This window comes from Mytilus galloprovincialis, chromosome 2 (assembly GCF_965363235.1).
Source record: "Mytilus galloprovincialis chromosome 2, xbMytGall1.hap1.1, whole genome shotgun sequence".
NCBI classification, from domain to species: Eukaryota; Metazoa; Mollusca; class Bivalvia; order Mytilida; family Mytilidae; genus Mytilus; species Mytilus galloprovincialis.
The window spans coordinates 8,739,464-8,759,049 of record NC_134839.1 but is presented as its reverse complement, the minus strand read 5'-3'; the positions used below and the strand labels follow the sequence as shown (position 1 = coordinate 8,759,049).

General features: G+C 30.5%; 1 protein-coding gene across 7 annotated transcripts in view; it reads right to left on the bottom strand.

Annotated features, from left to right (window-relative positions):
- The window catches only part of LOC143062815 (uncharacterized), a 99,542-nt gene that overhangs the window by 9,139 nt on the left and 70,817 nt on the right, over positions 1 to 19,586 (bottom strand). For 2 of the 7 annotated variants that reach the window (XM_076234618.1, XM_076234619.1), the window contains 15 exons: positions 18,539 to 18,703; positions 17,255 to 17,530; positions 16,241 to 16,458; positions 15,579 to 15,736; positions 15,023 to 15,096; positions 14,507 to 14,695; positions 13,823 to 13,876; positions 11,750 to 11,851; positions 9,791 to 9,860; positions 8,983 to 9,083; positions 8,134 to 8,217; positions 7,173 to 7,226; positions 5,042 to 5,182; positions 3,718 to 3,795; positions 2,742 to 2,861 (listed from right to left, as the gene is read on the bottom strand). In XM_076234618.1, the coding sequence (XP_076090733.1) occupies positions 2,742 to 2,861; positions 3,718 to 3,795; positions 5,042 to 5,182; positions 7,173 to 7,226; positions 8,134 to 8,217; positions 8,983 to 9,083; positions 9,791 to 9,860; positions 11,750 to 11,851; positions 13,823 to 13,876; positions 14,507 to 14,695; positions 15,023 to 15,096; positions 15,579 to 15,736; positions 16,241 to 16,458; positions 17,255 to 17,530; positions 18,539 to 18,703 (1,884 nt within the window). The remainder of the gene's footprint in view (positions 1 to 2,741; positions 2,862 to 3,717; positions 3,796 to 5,041; positions 5,183 to 7,172; positions 7,227 to 8,133; positions 8,218 to 8,982; positions 9,084 to 9,790; positions 9,861 to 11,749; positions 11,852 to 13,822; positions 13,877 to 14,506; positions 14,696 to 15,022; positions 15,097 to 15,578; positions 15,737 to 16,240; positions 16,459 to 17,254; positions 17,531 to 18,538; positions 18,704 to 19,586) is intronic. The other 5 variants (XM_076234620.1, XM_076234624.1, XM_076234623.1 and 2 more) reach the window with 3 other exon arrangements.

The following is a 19,586-nucleotide window of genomic DNA, read 5'->3' as shown; positions in this document are numbered from 1 at the left end:
TTGCGAACGGTATTTTGAACAGTCTTCTAAGAGGGACGTACCGAATTGTTTCTCGCGGGTGTTTTTGAAAACCCAGAAGTTGTCAAGAGATTTTCTTGTGATGGCCTGTCAAATTGTACTGACTTATACAGCACACAAGAAGAAGCAGATACACGAATGATTCTTCATTCGGTTTATGCAGATGCCAATATTTTTTCGAATGATAGAAAAGGTCGTATTATTATAAAGTCATCTGACACTGATGTGTTAGTGCTCTGTGTCCACTATTTTCCTAAACTTGAAAATACAGAGGAGATGTGGTTCCAAACTGGGTCAGTATCAAATTTGAAAGATGGAAGGCGTTTTCTACCTGTTTACGATATATGTCGCTCACTTGAACCCTCAATCTATAATTTACTGCCAGCCACACATGCCCTCACAGGATGCGATACGACTTCTTCTTTTTTTGGTCTCGGAAAGAAGTCTATGCACAAACTTTTGCAGAAAAGTGCAGACAATTTCCAATCCCTTCAGATAGGTTTTTCAACGGGAGATCAGGAATCCGCCATTCATGATGGACGCAAATTTGTTGCTTTGTTATACGATCCGAAGAGGAAATTCAGTGATTTACATGAAGACCTGAACAAGTTAAGGGTGAAATTTGCTACAATAAAAGATATGAATCTTGTTAGATTACCCCCATGTGAGGCGTCCTTTTTACAACACATCTTCGTGCAATGCTACAGACGCAAGTTTGGATGCATTCACACATTGCAAAACCAGCAACCAGACAGCCCAAAAATTCTGGTTGTCAAGAGGGTAAAAATGGTTTACTACCGATTTTGTTTGAAGGACCTATGTCAGCACATTTCCTTCAAGACCTTATTTGCACATGCAAGGGTAAAAAGGCTTGCGATAAAAATTGTGTCTGCAACCAGCAAAATCTAGGTTGTACAACTATTTGTTCGTGTGAAGGTTCTGAGAGTTGTAAAATCTATCTTACTCACATGCAAATTGGTGAAGAAGCTGACGATGAAAATGGCGTCTGAGTGAATCATGTAAAGCTGTATATATTCATGACAATATTTTTAACAAAATGATTACAGTTGGTTTCTTTGTGGTTAATATAACTTCGACTATGCGATTATTTGAACCTGTGTATTTTGTTTGGTTCTTTGTTTTTGTGTATGTTTTGTTTTGCATTTGCAACTGCCCTTTATGACTGACCACTTTTTATTTGTTTTATGGGTTTCATGTATGCATAGCTGTCCTGCAATAAGGGAAAGTATGTTTTTCTATCCGTACAATAAATATTTTTATTGGAGTACACATAACAATGACGCATTGGAATTAATTGTTTCGATCTCATTCACATACCTTTGGTGAAATATTTGCCACTGACAAATGGCATATACCATACCAAAAGCATAATTTACTCTCCTTTAATTTGAAAAAACGTATAAATCAGAAATACATCGTAAAATGTATATGTGAAGAAAAAAATACCAATTAAAGGTGTCAAACATGTTTATCTTGTGTGTAAATATTGTTGCTGATCTGAATTTTCTTTAAAATCGCCATTTTTTTTATCTTTTTTATTATTTTTTTTTGGATAGTGAATTGTTACAGTTTATTGCTTCATTTAAGAATTAAATTTTGTTTATTAAAGCAAATGTGATATTATTTTTTTGATTGTTTATAACCCCGTGTGAAATAAATGTACTTCGGTGAAAAAATCGACCACTGCACTTTAACCCCAAATTAAAAAAAATGCACCATATTTCGATTCTACGACCAGGCAAACATTAAACTTTAATCATTTCTCTATCCAAAAATGTATAATTTAGCCTGCAGGTAAGGTGGTCCATTAAAGTTGAAAATTCATCGACTTTGTCACTCCACTATGTAGAATCTATTTTGCAAAGCTTATGAATTTTGCTTCTTATATTTTTTTCTATAATAAGCAGCACAAAAAGGCACCACAGTTTCAATGTCAATGTAGATTTAAGTGCGAACTCAAATTAACCGGAGCATTAAAGAGAAAACTTCATTTTAACAGTCACCATAGATTTCACAGACGTGTGTGTTGGATGAATTTTTTTCTAGAACAAAAATATAAATCCTTTAGAAATTCATCCTTTCTTTATGGGAAGCAACAACAAGCTTTAATTTTCTTAAATTTAAAGAAAATATAACAATGGTTGTGCATTTCTTATATTTGTTCAGTATTAAATTTGCTTAAAACCTGCTGTTAATTGAGCAAATTGCATATGGTTTTTGGTGTAACAGGGGATTCATGGAAAATTGGTAGTGAGAAAATTGTTCAGTAATCATAAATTATACAACATTGTTATTGCACATATTTAAAAATTAGTTAACGCCTATCTGAAATCAGTTGATTTTGTTATTAGAACTAGAATAAGTCAGTTTAGTTATGTATTGATAAATCTCATAAATGACAGAATAACACAAGTCTCTTTTGCTTTTTTTTGTAAATGCACACATTGAGGTGAAATATAATAAAGTGATATTGGGAACCATTAATTATAGGACTTCATTTTTTTTATTCTTAATACTCATATCATATGAATTTACAGAATTAAATTGAGGAATATAAGAAGACAATATGCATTCAATTTGAATACTATAATTAAAATTGTCTCTTTAAAAAATTTGTATTCAAATATTTGACCTTAGTTAGTATAATTGAAAGTGATTCTAGAATTGTAAGTGATATTGATATGTAATATAATGGCCGCCACCTGTGGAAAATTCTGTTTCAAATTCTCAAGATGAATATCTAGGTCATCTTTGTCTTCTTTTTGTTTGTTACTATCATCTGTGTTGTCTGCAAAGCCATTTGACCGTGGAGAATGAAGAGCCTGGATAAATGCAAAACTATAAAGCTTTAGCTAAGAAAAGCATGCATTTTAGATCATGCATTGCGTAAATTCACTACAAGCAAAACATACTAAATTCATAGTAAAAACATGTGCAGTAAATATAAACATTCAAATGATCTATCTAGCAAAACAAAATGAAATATTGCAGTCAGCTATTTTATTAAACTGATGTTATGAGCTTAATGATTAATAAGAAAATAACTACATAAAGAGTCAGAAGTTTTAAATCAAGAAAAGTGCTTTGGACACTCAAAATTTATTTTCATTTAATTTAGACCACACTTAAAAAACACATGGTTTACCATATCATAGTCTAATCGAATCTTAAATGTATGAGTCTTGTATGATTAAGTTTAATTATGGAATGAATGAAAATCAACTTGAGGAAGGAATAACCTATTTTGATGTTTGCTGATCAGTGACATATATATATATTAGAAAGGGGGTAGGCTAGATAAATACCCTATATCTGAACCTTTAATAAATACATATGAATATATAAGATAGGCATTTAAAATTAATCACTCAGAATTATCCAATATTAGTGGGAAATTCCACAAATTTAGTCAAAATACTTTAAAAGCCTGATTTTCTTTAAAAATAAATAAAAGCTGTTACATATTTCTCCCCAAAACCACAGTGAATGAGATTCATACAGCCAACTTGCAGCCCCCAAAAAATCTGCCATCAGCACACTGTTGACTCAATCACTAAACCCACTCCGCACACAAAATCATAATTACTAATTCACCTGCCATCACACTACCATTACAACCCTGCCATCACACTACCATAACAACCCTGCCATCACAACCCCATCACTTTGTTTACTTACAGTTTGTAATTTCTGTAGATGCCTGAGTTTATCTTCAAGCTCTTGTTCTTTTTGTCTTATTTCATTCTGGGTTAGTAACTGTAACACAGGGTAGAGAGCATGCATCCTCCATAATTATGTATTTCATCATTTTCACACATGATTCATTTTTTGTTATGAATTGTTTTGGTTTTATAAATTGGTAAATTTTGTAATTAAATTTTTCTCTCAAAAAATGTAAGTTGTAAGCAGTACAGATTTTTTTCTAAAATTACAAACATCAAATCTTAAGTTAAATCAAAATCTTTGAGTCTAAATACTACTACATAAAATGACACTGTGTTCTACTGATAAATTGATACCTCAATGTTCAATAAAACTAAGCAGAAAAATTTATGAAAATCTAAGAAAAGAAAAAATAAATAAATAAAACAAAAATAAAGCTTCTAATACCATAAACAATTCAAAATAAAATGTTATAACAGCTACTATGAATAATGTGTGACAGGCTTTGTCTACATATTACAAAGGATGCATACAAAACATTTGTTAAAAGATTCCATTAAACCAATAGATATTATTTCAGAATTGACAATTAAGTTATTTGTGTATTAAACTAATATTTTGTTTTAAGGTTGTTCAGAGATTAAGTTAGTAATAGTGAGCACATGACAAAAACTACAATATTCTATCATTATCATAAATCCTTTTATGGAATGGTTTGACTCATTGGGATAAAATTTGATATTTCAAGTTCAATATCAATGGCAACATTTCAAAATGTATGGACTCCAAGTTAAGCTATAGCAAGAAATGTTGAGATGATAGATTTTGAAGTCTGGGTTGCTCACATGCATCAATCAACTAAGGAATTGAGAGAAATTCATGCCTAATAGAAATAAAAACTTATGCTGCCTATAAGCAAAGTAGCAGGTGGAGCAATAAAATAAAATATCCTTTTAGACAGGTGCTTCAAAAAAATAATTCTAAGATCATGATGTAATTGCAAATATAAAAGTAAAAGTTATTTATCAATTAAAATAATTTTTCCCATTTCAAGAGTCGCTATTTTGGTTGAAAATATCATCATTTTGGTCAAAATGCATTTAGAAATAAGTCAGTTTGTGCTTAAAGCTATGAAGCCAAAATAAACTACTTCTATTTCAGGTTTTTTTAACATGCCTTGTGTTACCAGAGAAACAAGAACATAAAAGTAAAAGAAAAACATGTTAAAGAACGTGCTTCACTCAATTTTAAATCTACTAAATTATTTTAGAAACATTAGACTAATGTTACAGGAAGAGACTGTTACACAAACCATGTTTTAAACATGCGGAAATACTACCTGTCGTTTTATATCTTTCCTGTCTTTTCTTATTCGACTCAATTCTCCATCAAGTCGGTTAGCTCTGTTAAAATGCTCTTCAGCCAAGGACTGCAGTTCTGTTACTTGTGAATTTGCTCTCTTTGACATAGTTTTCCTTTCCTATTGAAAATGAAAAAAGTAAATATTCATCAACATTAGTAAGATATTATATTTTCACTTTTTTTATTTCATTTACTCAGTAGTATGTATAGCTAGAATAATTAGATATCAGAAGTAAATTATATTTCATATGTATATTGTTCCATCAATTGTGCAAGTCTTTCTCCAACTAAAATCTGATCTGAAAAATACATTGGTACAGACTCTAAATGAGATCAGACATACCTGGTAAATGCATCAGCTTAACCGAGTACAACTCATCTCTTCTTATATATTTTGAATAATAAATTTTTTTATGACTAAATTTTCTGTCAAAAGTAGGTAAATAGTACTAGATTTAAGGCTAAAATTCATTCAGGAAAAGTTGACCTTCAAAACCTTTTGATGGTATTTTAACTACCCTTGGATAAAACTTCATCAGACTTTAAAAAAAATGTATCATATATAAAAAGGATATTCATGAGAACATCTGACTGGAATTTCATTGATGAAAAATTTGTTTTCGCAATGCATTTATACTTTAAACCTGATGATTATCTTTCATTGAAAAAATCCTATGCAAATCAAGTATGTAAAAAAAAAAATTCCATGGAGGAAAGGGTTAAGCTCCATGTGTTGTATACCTCTATTTGAGTATTTCTGGTTGCAGGAAATGAAGAATATATAGCTTGTTTGTATAATTCTACAGGACTGTATTTTAACATTTATGTTTTTGGCAGCACACATTTAGTCTTTGTCTAACTTGACATGTGGTTTTTAAATGGTAGGGAAAGATATATATATATATATATATATATAGGATATACGTAGTATTTATTCATGATGCAACATTTACATAATTTACAAGAAAATGAAAACTAAGAATTTTTAAATGTACCTAATGATGCATGTTTTTTCTGCTTGATATATTCATTGCAAAGTCTGAAATACTAACCAATGATTTCAAGAAAACAAGAAACAAGACATATGATATACTTTCAACTTATCTTTCATTGCAGCCAAGACAAACCCCAAATCATTCTCCACAATATACAGTTCTTTTTTTTTTATATGAAATATGAATACTTAACTTAGTCTTGAAAATATGGTATGATTTATGGCATAGTTTATGAAGTTCGTATAGTTTGTATAGGTTTTACAACTGGTAAGTTATGTAAACGTTTATGAAAAACAAGGAATACTGGAAGTGCATGTAACAATGGCATATATCTTTCTAATGAAATATGAGTAACAACAATATACAGATAAAAAATCACTGGAAAGTAGCAATAAAAGATATTACCAACAACAAATCATACAAACTACTTTTAGCATACAAAACCAGGTAAAAACATGATTACTATGCATTAAAATCAAGACATTAGAAACACAATCTACCAATCTCATAGTTAGGCAAAGAGGCTCAAATCATGGCAAAAGACACACATCTCAATTAATGATGTCAAAACATGATAAAATGAGTAAATGGATAGACAAAATTATTAATAAGATAAACATGAGTATGGGAAGGAAATTGTTGATTATTTAATGATTACTGGTTTAAAATCTCATGTGTTCTGTAGGATTGAATGTCACATGAGAAATATGATTAAATGAACATGCAAATGACAAAAAGAGGCAACAATCCACAAATTGATATGGGCATCACATCCACAAATACAACAATGATTATAAATCAATATAGGAAAAAATCCACAAACATGACTAAAGATTAATCTATATGGGCAAAACATCCACAAATCAAACTGGATGGGCAGACAGCAACTATAAATATTGGATTTAAAATAAATCATTAGTGACTAGAAATTAAACTACTGCTCTGCAAGAAAAAGTATTACTTTGAACAGGAAAACTCACAAATTAAAACAAAAATAATGAGATTTAATTTTTTTTAAACAAAGTAGTATTGGTTCATCCATTTTTCACTGTTAAAACATGTTAAATTTCAGTAGGATTATCAGTTGATTATTAAACCAATCAGTAGTACTACCTTTGATTTTATGCATTTTTCAAAACTTTTCAACATGCAATTACCAACTAGGAGCTAGAAAAATATAAATATTTCTTCTTTTGTAACTTATTCAACTACAAACAACATAGAGTGTCGCAGAACGAAATTAAAATCATGTGAACTGCATGTTTTCAAAACAGACATCGATTATTTTGACAATGATCAAAAGCTATTTTAAAAAAGTTATAGTAAGAGCTAGCAGTTTTTATATAACTAGAAAATAGGAAGTTCTGAGCATCTTTTTTGCATGGCTCATTGGAATTTAATGTTTCTATAGTACCTGGTTGGTGTTGTACTTAAAAAGTCAACCACATATTCATATTCTTTATTCAAAAATAAATAGGTCAACGTGAATTTTGTGGGGACCAATTTAACATGGATTGGGGAAATGTTTTGTGTTCAAAGATATTCTATTTTGCAGATTTGCCAAAGTCTGCTTACTAGCCGTCCCTTTCCCCCCTATCCACACATACAGAACAATGTAATTCAAGTCTATAAAGTTTAACAAAGATAAAAGAAAGTATGATCAAATGATACATTCAGTGTCAAATATTTATACAGATAAAGAGAGCCAACAACAAAGATTCAATAAGAAGGATTAAAATGTTTTCTAATCAATAGTTAAAAATGTAACTGTAAATTTAGGAAAGTTTACAGTGTATTGTAAAAGATTATATCTCTATAATGTATAAATTCTAAAGCTAACATTGTTTCTTTCTCATAATTTCTATGCAAATGAATAAACTATTTTCAATACTTCCGAGTACAAATACTATTAATATGGATAAATCTGAATAGACAACAAGCATTGGTTAAATAGCATGCAAGCAGTGCACAACATCTAAAAAAAGTGCTGCAGCAAATAATTCTTTAAATCTCATTAGCTCCTCAGGGCACATAATTTAGATAATAAAGTGCTGCACCAAATTACTGCAGTTACCTGATTGGCTGCTTCCAGCTGATTTTTCAGATCATGAATTTTGTTCTCTAAATTCAGACGTTCACGGGTATTTTTTTCGTTCTCCTATTGGTATTTGAGAAAGAGATATTTGTTAATAAAGAAATGATAGATGCTGTAAAAAAAATAACTGAAATTGTAAGTTCTAGCAAAAGCAAAATTAAATCTACAAGAAATCATGTCTGCAAACAAAATGTGAAAAATGCCGCATTCCAATTAAGCTACTATGCTTTAACATCATGCAGAATAATGAAACAACAACAAAAAATTACAAAAATAATAATCTCTCCTATACATTAGGTATGAAACCAAAATAAAGTAGTGAATCAAGGGAAAGCTGGAAGCCAAAATGAAATAATGGAACAAAGAAAACGGTGTCACACACCTGAATCATATTTATTAAAATGAATAAATCAACAGAACATCTAGTCCAGATAAGACCGCCTGTAGGACAGACATGAAAAGTTAAGGACAAACTAATAACAATGATGGGTTCAAGTACTATTAGTCCAATTATGCTGATCCAAACCATCAAATTATGAATAAATTCTTGACAAAAACTAAAAAAACAAATCATAATTATTTTGAATAATCATTTTTCAACATGTTAACTCTAATACTATATCAACAACAATCAAGTCTTTACATGTGACATATTCACAACTTAAAAGGTTAGTCCTTTTTTTAAATAAAAAATAATTTCGGTGGACATGTCAATGTTTGCTGTATGTTCATGCTGCCAATAATTTCATAATCTAAAATTGTATCAATACCATGCAGCTGATTTTTAACTTACAAACTAAACTATGAAATTGAGAAGGGTTTATTTACCTGGGTAGAATTGGTTCTGTGTTTCTGAAGTTCCTCATATGACCTTGACAAAGCTTTGGATAATTCATTCTTTTCTTCGTTCCTGCTCAGTATTTCTCTTTCTGTTGAAAAAAATTGAAATCATTGTTTAAAAAAAGTGAAATATTCAAAGTATTAAGAAAAGTTTTTCAGGAGTACCTCTTTTTACAGGTCACGACTTTATTAACATTCTGTGATATAAAAATAAAAGTATATGTAAGTAATTTCTCAATTGGATAACAACCGATACAAGAGGCACACCCTGGTAGAGCATCGCTCATCTGTTAAAAAGTGCCAGTCTGCTAAAGAGGCCCTTTATATGTACATACTTATTATTTGAGTTGCTGATTATGTTTAACTCAGCTCCTATAGTTTTGGAGATAATGAGCCAAAAATGTTACCCAAAAAAGTAAAAATCGACATGGGACAACAACTCCAAAACAGATATTTGTCAGATTTTCTGAAACTTTCAAATTTTATGCTATTTATTGTTTTGCCATTTACACTTTTAACCAAGTTCATATAGTTTAAAAAAAAATAGCCAATAACCTGTGAAAAATTGGAAATATTAGTATTTCAGAGGAGAAAACTCCAAAAACAAGTAGTTTGATTTATCTGAAATCTTTGGTAGATACAAACATCTTGTCATGTTGATAATTTTTCCTTTTTTTTTTCATAACACTTCCATCTTGAAAATAAAATGAACTGTTTTGAGTTGAGAAATATTGTAACTCTCAGCAGCGTGAATCTACACGATAAATTATGTGATAGATAGAAAAAGATATCTTACCAAGGTCTTTCATTATCTTTTCCATTTCAATGAATTTCTCTTCATTCATTTGTAAAGCCTTGGACTCTTTCTACAATTATTTAAAATCAACTGATGAATTTACTGAAAATTCAGAAACTATTGCGATTTTGTCATTTTAGACTAAAATGCGATTTTAATTTTTGCGTTATTGAGAAAAATCCTGTTTGAATTCATATAAAAAAAAATGCGAGTTTAAATTATTGCAATTATAACCCTGTTGCGTTTTTCTAATAAAAAAAACATCGCAATAATTACTGAATTTACAGTAAGTAAATGCTTTAAACAAATAAAACTCATGCATATCACAAGAAGAGTAGTCAAGCTTATACAATGAAACAGGGTAATAGAACACACTTAGCTATAAAGGAAAAATAGGGTTAGGATGCATGGGCCATTGATTTTGTTGAAATCTCACTGCAAATCTTTGAAAAACTTCAGCTTAATTAATAGGTTTAAAATTCTGAACACAAAATTCAATCAGTAATATTTCCGAAAATAAAAGAGATAAATGCATTAAGGAATTTGATTTTCAGTTATAAGTGAACAAGCCAAAGTTGTATGCAAAATATTACCAAAATTTGTGATATAGCCCATTTAATACTGAACTTGACCTTAAAATACTTAATTTTATTTAATAAAAAAAAAAATTCTTAAGGGTTCCACGGAACCCAGTGTCTCGCCTACTTTAATATGCTGTTAATCGCAGGCTCAACAAAAGAGGAATAAAATCAATGAAAATATTCCTCTTGATACTATCTTATGATTCTAAGAAGCTTCTGTCCAAGTTTGGTAAAAATACAGTATGTTTTAAAAACTTTAACTGCAGACTGTCTGTTATGTAAACTGGAAGATTTATAACCATTTATAAGTAAAATACAGATACACAGGTAAAATTTTCTAAAAGATACTAGCTTTTGATCCTAAACAAGCTTCTGTCCAAGTTTGGTACAGGTCCAAAATAGTATAAGAAAGTTATTAGAATTTTAAAAACTTTAACCACAGAGTGAATGCGTTGTTTCCTGGCAGAAAATCTAAGTCCATATAAAAGTAAAATGCACAAAAAAATGGATTTTTTTGTTAACAAAATTTACTTCTGGATACTATGTTTTGATCATAAACAAGCTATTGTCTAAGTTTGGTACAAACCCAGGATAATTTAAGAAAGTTATTAAAATTTCAAAAACTTTAACCACAGAGTGAATGTTATGTTTCCTGGCAGAAAAACTAAGTCCATTTATAAGTAAAATACGGAAAAAATGGAATTTTATTTTTCCAAAATTTCCTTCTGGATACTATCTTATGATCATAAACAAGCTTCTGTATAAGTTTGGTACAAATACAGTATAGTTTAAGAAAGTTATTAAAATTTCAAAAACTTTAACCACAGAGTGAATGTTATGTTTCCTGGCAGAAAAACTAAGTCCATTTATAAGTAAAATACGGAAAAAATGGAATTTTATTTTTACAAAATTTACTTCTGCATACTATCTTATGAACATAAACAAGCTTCTGTCCAAGTTTGGTAGAAATCCAGTTTAGTTTAAGAAAGTTATTAAAATTTCAAAAACTTTAACCACAGAGTGAATATTTGTTGACGCCGCCGACGACGCCGACGCCGACGGAATGTAGGATCGCTATGTCTCGCTTTTTCGACTAAAGTCGAAGGCTCGACAAAAAGGTTTTATCTTCATGTGCAATATAGTCCTTGATGTGAGTTATCTATCAATATTTGAACCAGTTATAAAGGGAGACAATCAAGTTTTGTCTTACTGTCAGAACTGTAGGAAATTTACAATAAAACTGACATGTTCCTCCTTGGTAAATATGAAATTTTATGTTATTACTTCATTTGGAATTCATTAAACTATTACAAGTGCTTTCTGTTCTTAGCACCATGGGAGGTAACTCCTTTCATCTGTTTCAAGGGAGATAATTTACCTTCAGATTATTCATTGTAGATGTGGCATCATCCAACTCAATTTGTTTGGTATGTAAATCTGATCGTATGTGATCCAATTCGATGTTAGCATTACTGACCAACTGTAAGTGAAAAGCAGTGAAGAGATACTATAGAAAACAGCTATGGAAATGATGCATTAATTGTTTAAACGAAGAACTTGGGTTTGAACAGTTTAGCAAATTTGAAGAAATTTCAATTTTACTATTATTGTCCCCGAATTTCAGATACACGTATTCACAATTATTTTTTTCCTTAATCAACCAAAATTGGTACCCACAAAAAAAATAATCCACATTATCCCATTAATTTTGATTCAAAATTTACCAGATTTTTTTGTGTAAATAGTAATCAAAATGGTAGAGTAAGGACATTATTAAAATACCCAGATAAATAGGAATTTCTATGTCATTTTACTGTTTTTAATGCATCATTTTAGAAAAAAATATTATATGCACAGTTCAATATGTTAACATGCTAGAAAGAGATTTGTATATATTTGGAAATTTTCATGCATATTCCGTAGTATTTCGCTGCTGACTTTGAACAAGAGTGCACACGCTGAAATGTCTCGCCTTCTATACTAATCATTGATATTATGTTGATAGTCCTAAGTATAAAGCTTAGTTTTATTACAACTGTCTCATAAACTTAACATTAACCAAGATAACTAAACAAAGACCAATGAACCTTGAAAATGAGGTCAAGGTCAGATGAACCATGCCAGGCAGACATGTACAGCTAACAATGCTTCTATACAACATATATAGTTGACCCATTACTTATACATGTTATAGTTTAAGAAAAATAGACCAAAACACAAAAACTTAACACTGTGCAATGAACCATGAAAATGATGTCACGGTCAAATAAAACCTGCGCGACTGACATAAAGATCATAAAATATTTCCATACACCAAATATAGTTGACCTATGGCATACAGTATTAGATAAAAAGACCAAAACTCAAAAACTTAACTTTGACCGCTGAACCATGAAAATGAGGTCAAGGTCACATGACATCTGCCCGCTAGACATGTACACCTTACCATCATTCCATACAACAAATATAGTATACCTATTGCATATAGTATGAGAAAAACAGACCAAAACACAAAAATTTAACTATAACCACTGAACCATGAAAATGAGGTCAAGGTCAGATGATTCCTGCCAGTTGGACATGTACACCTTACAGTCATTCCATACACCGAATATACTAGCCCTATTGCTTATAGTATCTGAGATATGGACTTGACCACCAAAACTTAACCTTGATCACTGATCCATGAAATGAGGTCGAGGTCAAGTGAAAACTGTCTGACAGACGTGAGGACCTTGCAAGGTACTCACATACCAAATATAGTTATCCTATTACTTATAATAAGAGAGAATTCAACATTACAAAAAATTTGAACTTTTTTTTCAAGTGGTCACTGAACCATGAAAATGAGGTCAAGGACATTGGACATGTGACTGACGGAAACTTCGTAACATGAAGCATCTATATACAAAGTATGAAGCATCCAGGTCTTCCACCTTCTGAAATATAAAGCTTTTAAGAAGTGAGCTAACACCGCCGCCGTAGCCGCCGCCGCCGCCGGATCACTATCCCTATGTCGAGCTTTCTGCAACAAAAGTTGCAGGCTCGACAAAAATCATATTTTTTCATTAACATCATTTGGCATTGAACAATGCTTTTTCCAAAGACACAAGAAATCTGTATTTAAAATATACTGTCTTCACATGAAAATATCCTTTTTACATTTAAAAATTACACTTGATTTCCTTAAACCAAATTTCTATATTAATAACATTAGTTTTAACCTCACTATGAATATATAATTTTTAATTTTTTTCTAATATATTTATAAAAAAAACCTTTACCATACTTTCAAAGAAATAAATTGGAAGATAGTCATAGTTCTATTAATTTTAATTTTCCCATTTAATTATTTCTACTAAAGCATAGAGTCAGAACACACCATTATCATTTTTCATAAAGAAATAAAACTTAAGCTTTGAAATAAAATAAAGCGAGAAGCCATACTTACATGGTTTAACTTCTTTTCTTCACGTTCAACATCTTTTCTTACTTTATTCAGTGCCTGTTATGAAATATTATAACATCAAGTTTTAATAAATGGAACATGTGATCATGAAATATAATTCAATGAATTTGCAGAGAGCTAAATCTATAACACATAATGGATTTGTTTTCTTCATTGAAATCACTAAATAAAATTACACACATTTCGTTAAGGAAATGCTTGCAACAAATCTTTAATCATTTGATAAAGAATTTAATAAAACATAAAAGAATGCAGACTAATACATAATATGGGGCCTACTAACTCTCCAACCTTCCCCTTACATTTGGAACTTTTTTGGAATAGCTCTAAAACATACTTGCTATTTTGGAGATAAAATTTTTATAATTGAATATTTGCAGACATCAGTTGAGAATTTAAAGGTTGCAAATCTTCATACATAACACTGATATCTCAATTCTAATGCAACTGATAAAAAATAATGTTAAATACATTCTAAAAGGTCAAGCAATACCTGTGATTGTGTGCACAACTTTGTCATTATTTGTGGAATTCAATCAAAATGCATGTAACACTGGTCTATCATAAGAACCATGATGTTGTTTCTTGTTTAATTGAATTTGGGGCTGTTCTTTCATTAACCTCTACCTCACATCTTTTTGTATTTATATATCAAACTAAACCAACCATTTTTGTTTCTTGATACTCCAGTTGTTTGTTATTGACATTCTTTAACAAGTCCTGTAACTCTAGTTGTTTTGATTTTTCTTGTCGTAAATAGTCATCATGAGCCAGGCGACTTTGACGTATTCCTTCATTTAATCTTTCATATTCCAATTTCGCTTCATCTCTCTTCATGTAAGTATCTTTTAAATCCTAAAATGAATATATCAAGCATAAATTAGAACATTAACTGATTCAGGGAATTCAGATAAATAATGACACTTTTAAACATTCATCAGTTAAAGATATTGCAGGGAACTGTAAGATTAATTCTTCCTCAATTATCTATATCCACCATGAAGGAAATTCACTATAATGAATTCAGTATAATTTACTATAATGAATTCAGTATAATTTGTTGAATATCAATTTACATGGATTTCTTTGGTACAGGAATACAATGAATCTCAACAAAGTAGACATTTTGTGTATGCTTGTATAGACTTCTGAAGCAGAGTTTGTTAGTCATAATGTACTCACTGTTTGTAAACTTTCATATCTGTCATCTGAATCTCGAATATTTTCTTTTAATGACTTTACTTCACTTCTGCATTCTGAAGAAGAGCATAAATAAAAACTAAGAATGAAAGCCTTGATAAAACTAAGCTGCTGTCAATAGAACACCCGTTTATACAATGACTGTTTGCTAGAATATTTAAAAGTTAGTGCAAAAAAACCTTATCTTTCATCTTTATTTGATTTGAATTTTATCTAAAGACCTCAGTTGAACATTTTCCATCAAAACAGACATATTCATATGAAAATAACTTTACTGCAAACTTTTGTATAAAGACATAAAATTTTGAAAATTTAATTTATGGAAAGGCAGTAAATAGAAAGGATGTAAGAAATGTGAGTTCTCAGTGCAATAGTTCATAAAGAAATTTCCAGAAAAAATCTTGTACAGAATGTACCGGTATGCACAAAATTGGATTTCCAAAACATATCTGTTACTGAAAGGTAATTCTTGCCATCTGGGTTAGATACCGGTATTTTTAAAAAATAATTTTGAACACAACATCATATAATCTCTTACCTTTACATGCCAGTTTTAATTGTTGAACCTCTTTCTGTAATGCTGTTCTCTGATGATTAGCTTCATCCATTTCTTTTTCTCTCTGTCTCAATTCTATTTCTAATTTTTCTGACCGTCTACTGGATACTTCTATCTTTTCTTCCAGTGCCTGATGATTTCTACAAACCAGATTTTAATGTAATTATATGATTTATTAAACCTTAAAACTGAAAAATTACTATAATATAAATAGAATTTACGTTAAAATTTTACTATCAAAGTTTTATAAAACTATTTTTTAAGCAAGTATAATTATAACTATGTTCCATATTACATCTAAAATAGTTTTTGGAATCATTATATATATTTGCAGTTTTCCTGAAAATCAACCACTATCACTACATGAGTACATGTATATAAATTATGCATGGGATGGAGAGTTGTTTCATTGGCACTCATACCATATCTTATTTATATTGGTCAAGAAAAAATAAATGCAGTATTATTATGATGCACAAGAAAAATAAGGGGGGAAAAATCTATGTTGCAGCCTCATAGCCAATGTTTTATTGTTTTGAAGCTCTTTATCTATCTTAAAAAGAGATACTTGCAACAACAAAAAATTGTTCAATAAGGTGCTCCAAAAAATATATTTTATATAAAATAACGAATGAAGTAAATACCTTTTCATCATAATCATTTTATTATCCATATCTTTACATGAATCATCTAATAAATCTCTCTCCCTATTCATAGCTGCTACCCTGTCTTCTAATGACTGTTTCTCCAGCGTTAATCTTTCCACTTCCTGTCTGTCACGGTCTAGTGTCTGTCGTAATCTCTCAACCTCGGCTGATTTTCTACTTGTTTCTGCATTCAATTGTTCTAACTCAGACTTTTCCTACAATGATCATGAATCAAATCAGATGCTTTTCCTCAAAGACAAGGATTTCTCATTCTGGATAATTTTTCACTGTGAGGTACCAGTTTTCAAATCATTTAGACTTGTACTTTAAAACTGGTACCTCACAGTGAATTTAGGCCTAATTTGTTATTGTGGGGGACATGGTGTAAAGTTTAATAAGGCTTTTATCTCCTGTGAGTACCATTGTCAGTCTTGTTTATGCTCAACTTATTGTAGTGACATAGTGTGACTTGTTACAAAAACATGACTGTTCAGTACCAGTGTCGGTCTCTTTAAATTTCATTATAATTCATTTGTTAATGAGGGATATGAGAAGTCCTACTCCTCTTAGATGTTTTGTCACTGTTGAGTTTTATGTTTTACTTGTCAGGAACAATTTGATTAAATATGGCAAAAATGTCAAGTCTAACCATCTAGGATCTCTTAAGAATGCCAACAAAAGAATTGCTTTTATTAAGGTTGTTCCTATAATAATGTGATGTTGTTTCTTGAACATTTTTATCTTTCATGGGGGAGGAGCAAAATCAATACATGCTTTTATGTTACCATTTTTTCCATTTCTATGTTACTATACGAGTACTAGCCTGGAATAATAACAATTTGATGTAAAAAGAAAGACTACCTTTGACAGAGGCACAGTTCAGCTCAATCTTAAATCCGCATTTAAATTTCTATTAACCATATTTCTGTTCCAATTCTAAGTCCCACTTATAAAGCTGTCAATCTTAAGACTTATGAAACTCCTACTTTAGATAAATGTAAAATAAATTACCTCTGTCAATTCTCTTTGCGTTCTTTCCAATTCAGCTAACTTCTGTGCATGCTGTGTTTTCAGACTATCTAATTCACCATTTTCCAGCCGTTGCATTTCATATGTATGTTTTAATTCCGTTTTATGTTTATTCACAGAACTAACAAGTTTTTGTAACACTTCGTCCTCAGTTTCAACAGCTTCCTTTAGTTTATTGAGTTCATTGCGTTTTGTTTTCATGTGAGATATCAGATCATTTTTCTGAGAATCCAAATCTCGCAAATACTCTTTCAATTCCTAAAAAATTTTTAAACATTAACAATAAAATGCCATTCTTTATATCAAAATAACAGCATTTCTTAAGCTGATTGTATACTTTAAAAAGAAAAAACATACATACATTTGTTACCATTAAAACGTTTAATCCTGCTGAAAATGTTTGCACCTGTCCTAAGTCAGGAATCTGATGTACAGTAGTTGTGTTTGTTTATGTAATTTATACATGTTTCTCGTTTTGTTTATATAGATTAGACCATTGGTTTTCCTGTTTGAATGGTTTTACACTAGTAATTTTTGGGCCCTTTAAAGCTTGTTGTTCGGTGTGAGCCAAAGCTCTGTGTTGAAGGCTGTGCATTGACCTATAATGGTTTACTTTTATAAATTGTTATTTGGATTGAGAGTTGTCTTATTGGCACTCATGCCACATCTTCCTATATCTATATACATACATAGTTGTCTCATTCGCAATCATATCACATATTTTTATATCAGAAATGATGGTTCCAAAAGGTACTATAAATTCATAAATTTTTGGATGTTTGATCAATATTGAAAATGCTGAGGAGTAGGTTTTGCACAAAAATAAACGTTGCATTTGGAATTTAGCAGCATTACCAGTATTCATATTTAGCATCACGTAATTGAAATATTTAATTTTCCAATGGGAATCAAGCGCAATTGACAAACACATGCAATACTTGCTGAATTTACAGTAACAGAAGTCAAAGTATTTAAAAAAGAACCATTTTAATTAATGGTTAGAGTAATATAGATTTTGCTGTAGGTGAGAGTTCTTTGTTGAAAATGTTCATACAAATATCAAGATGAAGAACAGCATTGAAAGCTTTATTTATGTGACAAATCAGTCATTTAGCTTTTCATGAAATTAGTGGCATTTGTGCAGTAACCATAAAGACAATTTATTTTTTCTATCTTATAACATCTTTTTTTATGATAAAATAACAACAGAAAAAAATGATGAGCCACTATGAATATACTACAATAAGGATTACTTGACCTACTGACCCTTAACTCTCTCTGTTTTGCAGTTGCTTCTGCATCAGCTTCTCTTAACACTGAAGCTAACTCTGACTGTTTCCTCTCAGCTGTGTCTTGTAGTAAGTGTAACTCTGTCCTCTTTTTACCCATCAGCTGGTCAACCTTTTCCAATTCTCTCTTTTGTGATTCAATCTGAAATAAAACAATCACATTACAAGTACATAAAATTGAGAATGGAAATGGGGAATGTGTCAAAGAGACAGCAACCCGACCATATAACAGACAACATCAAAATCTCTATTTCATGGGAGATATCATGGCAAATCTTCCCAAATATAAATGCAGGGGATATACACAACCTGCATTTTAATTTATTTGAATCAGGATATTTGAATCTTTCATCTTCATAGACCTCCTGTGTAGTTTAATTTTATGTTTCTTCATGCAATAGTTCTTTCACATAAGGATTAAAGGTCAATCTCAATGAAAAAAATATTTTAACATATTTCTGCATAGCACAGTACAATTTACATAAAATATGCATCCAACTCCATCTACAATGAAGTTAGTTCTGGGTACTCTGTGGTTGAATGGTGGAAGTAATTCATCAACTGCATCACTAGTCTGTTAACACTGACGTTCAGAGTTTGAACCTTGAATGTTGAAGGTGCATTCTTCTCCTAGTTTTTCTGCTGAATATCTTGGTTCTCCATGAGCACTCTGGTTTCCTCCACCTTTTTATTTAATTTTGTTTTGATTGTTGTAATCACAAATGAATATCTGTGCGCAACTTGATTTATACAAGTCTAAATTGTAAACAACGTTCAAACCTATAATTGTGTTGGATAAAAACCGCAATTTTTACATGTATGCATGCAAAACTTTTCCATTAAAAACTAGACAAATAACCTGATGAATTCTCCAAATAAGTTTCAGTTACCTTTTCTGTTGGCTTAAGGTAGATCATAAGTAAATCTTTTTTGAGACAGAATTTTCTTATACTTAGCCAGAATGAAGATTTTAATATGCTCTTTTCAAAAATATAATAAAAAGTAGGGGTCACCGTGCTATTTTT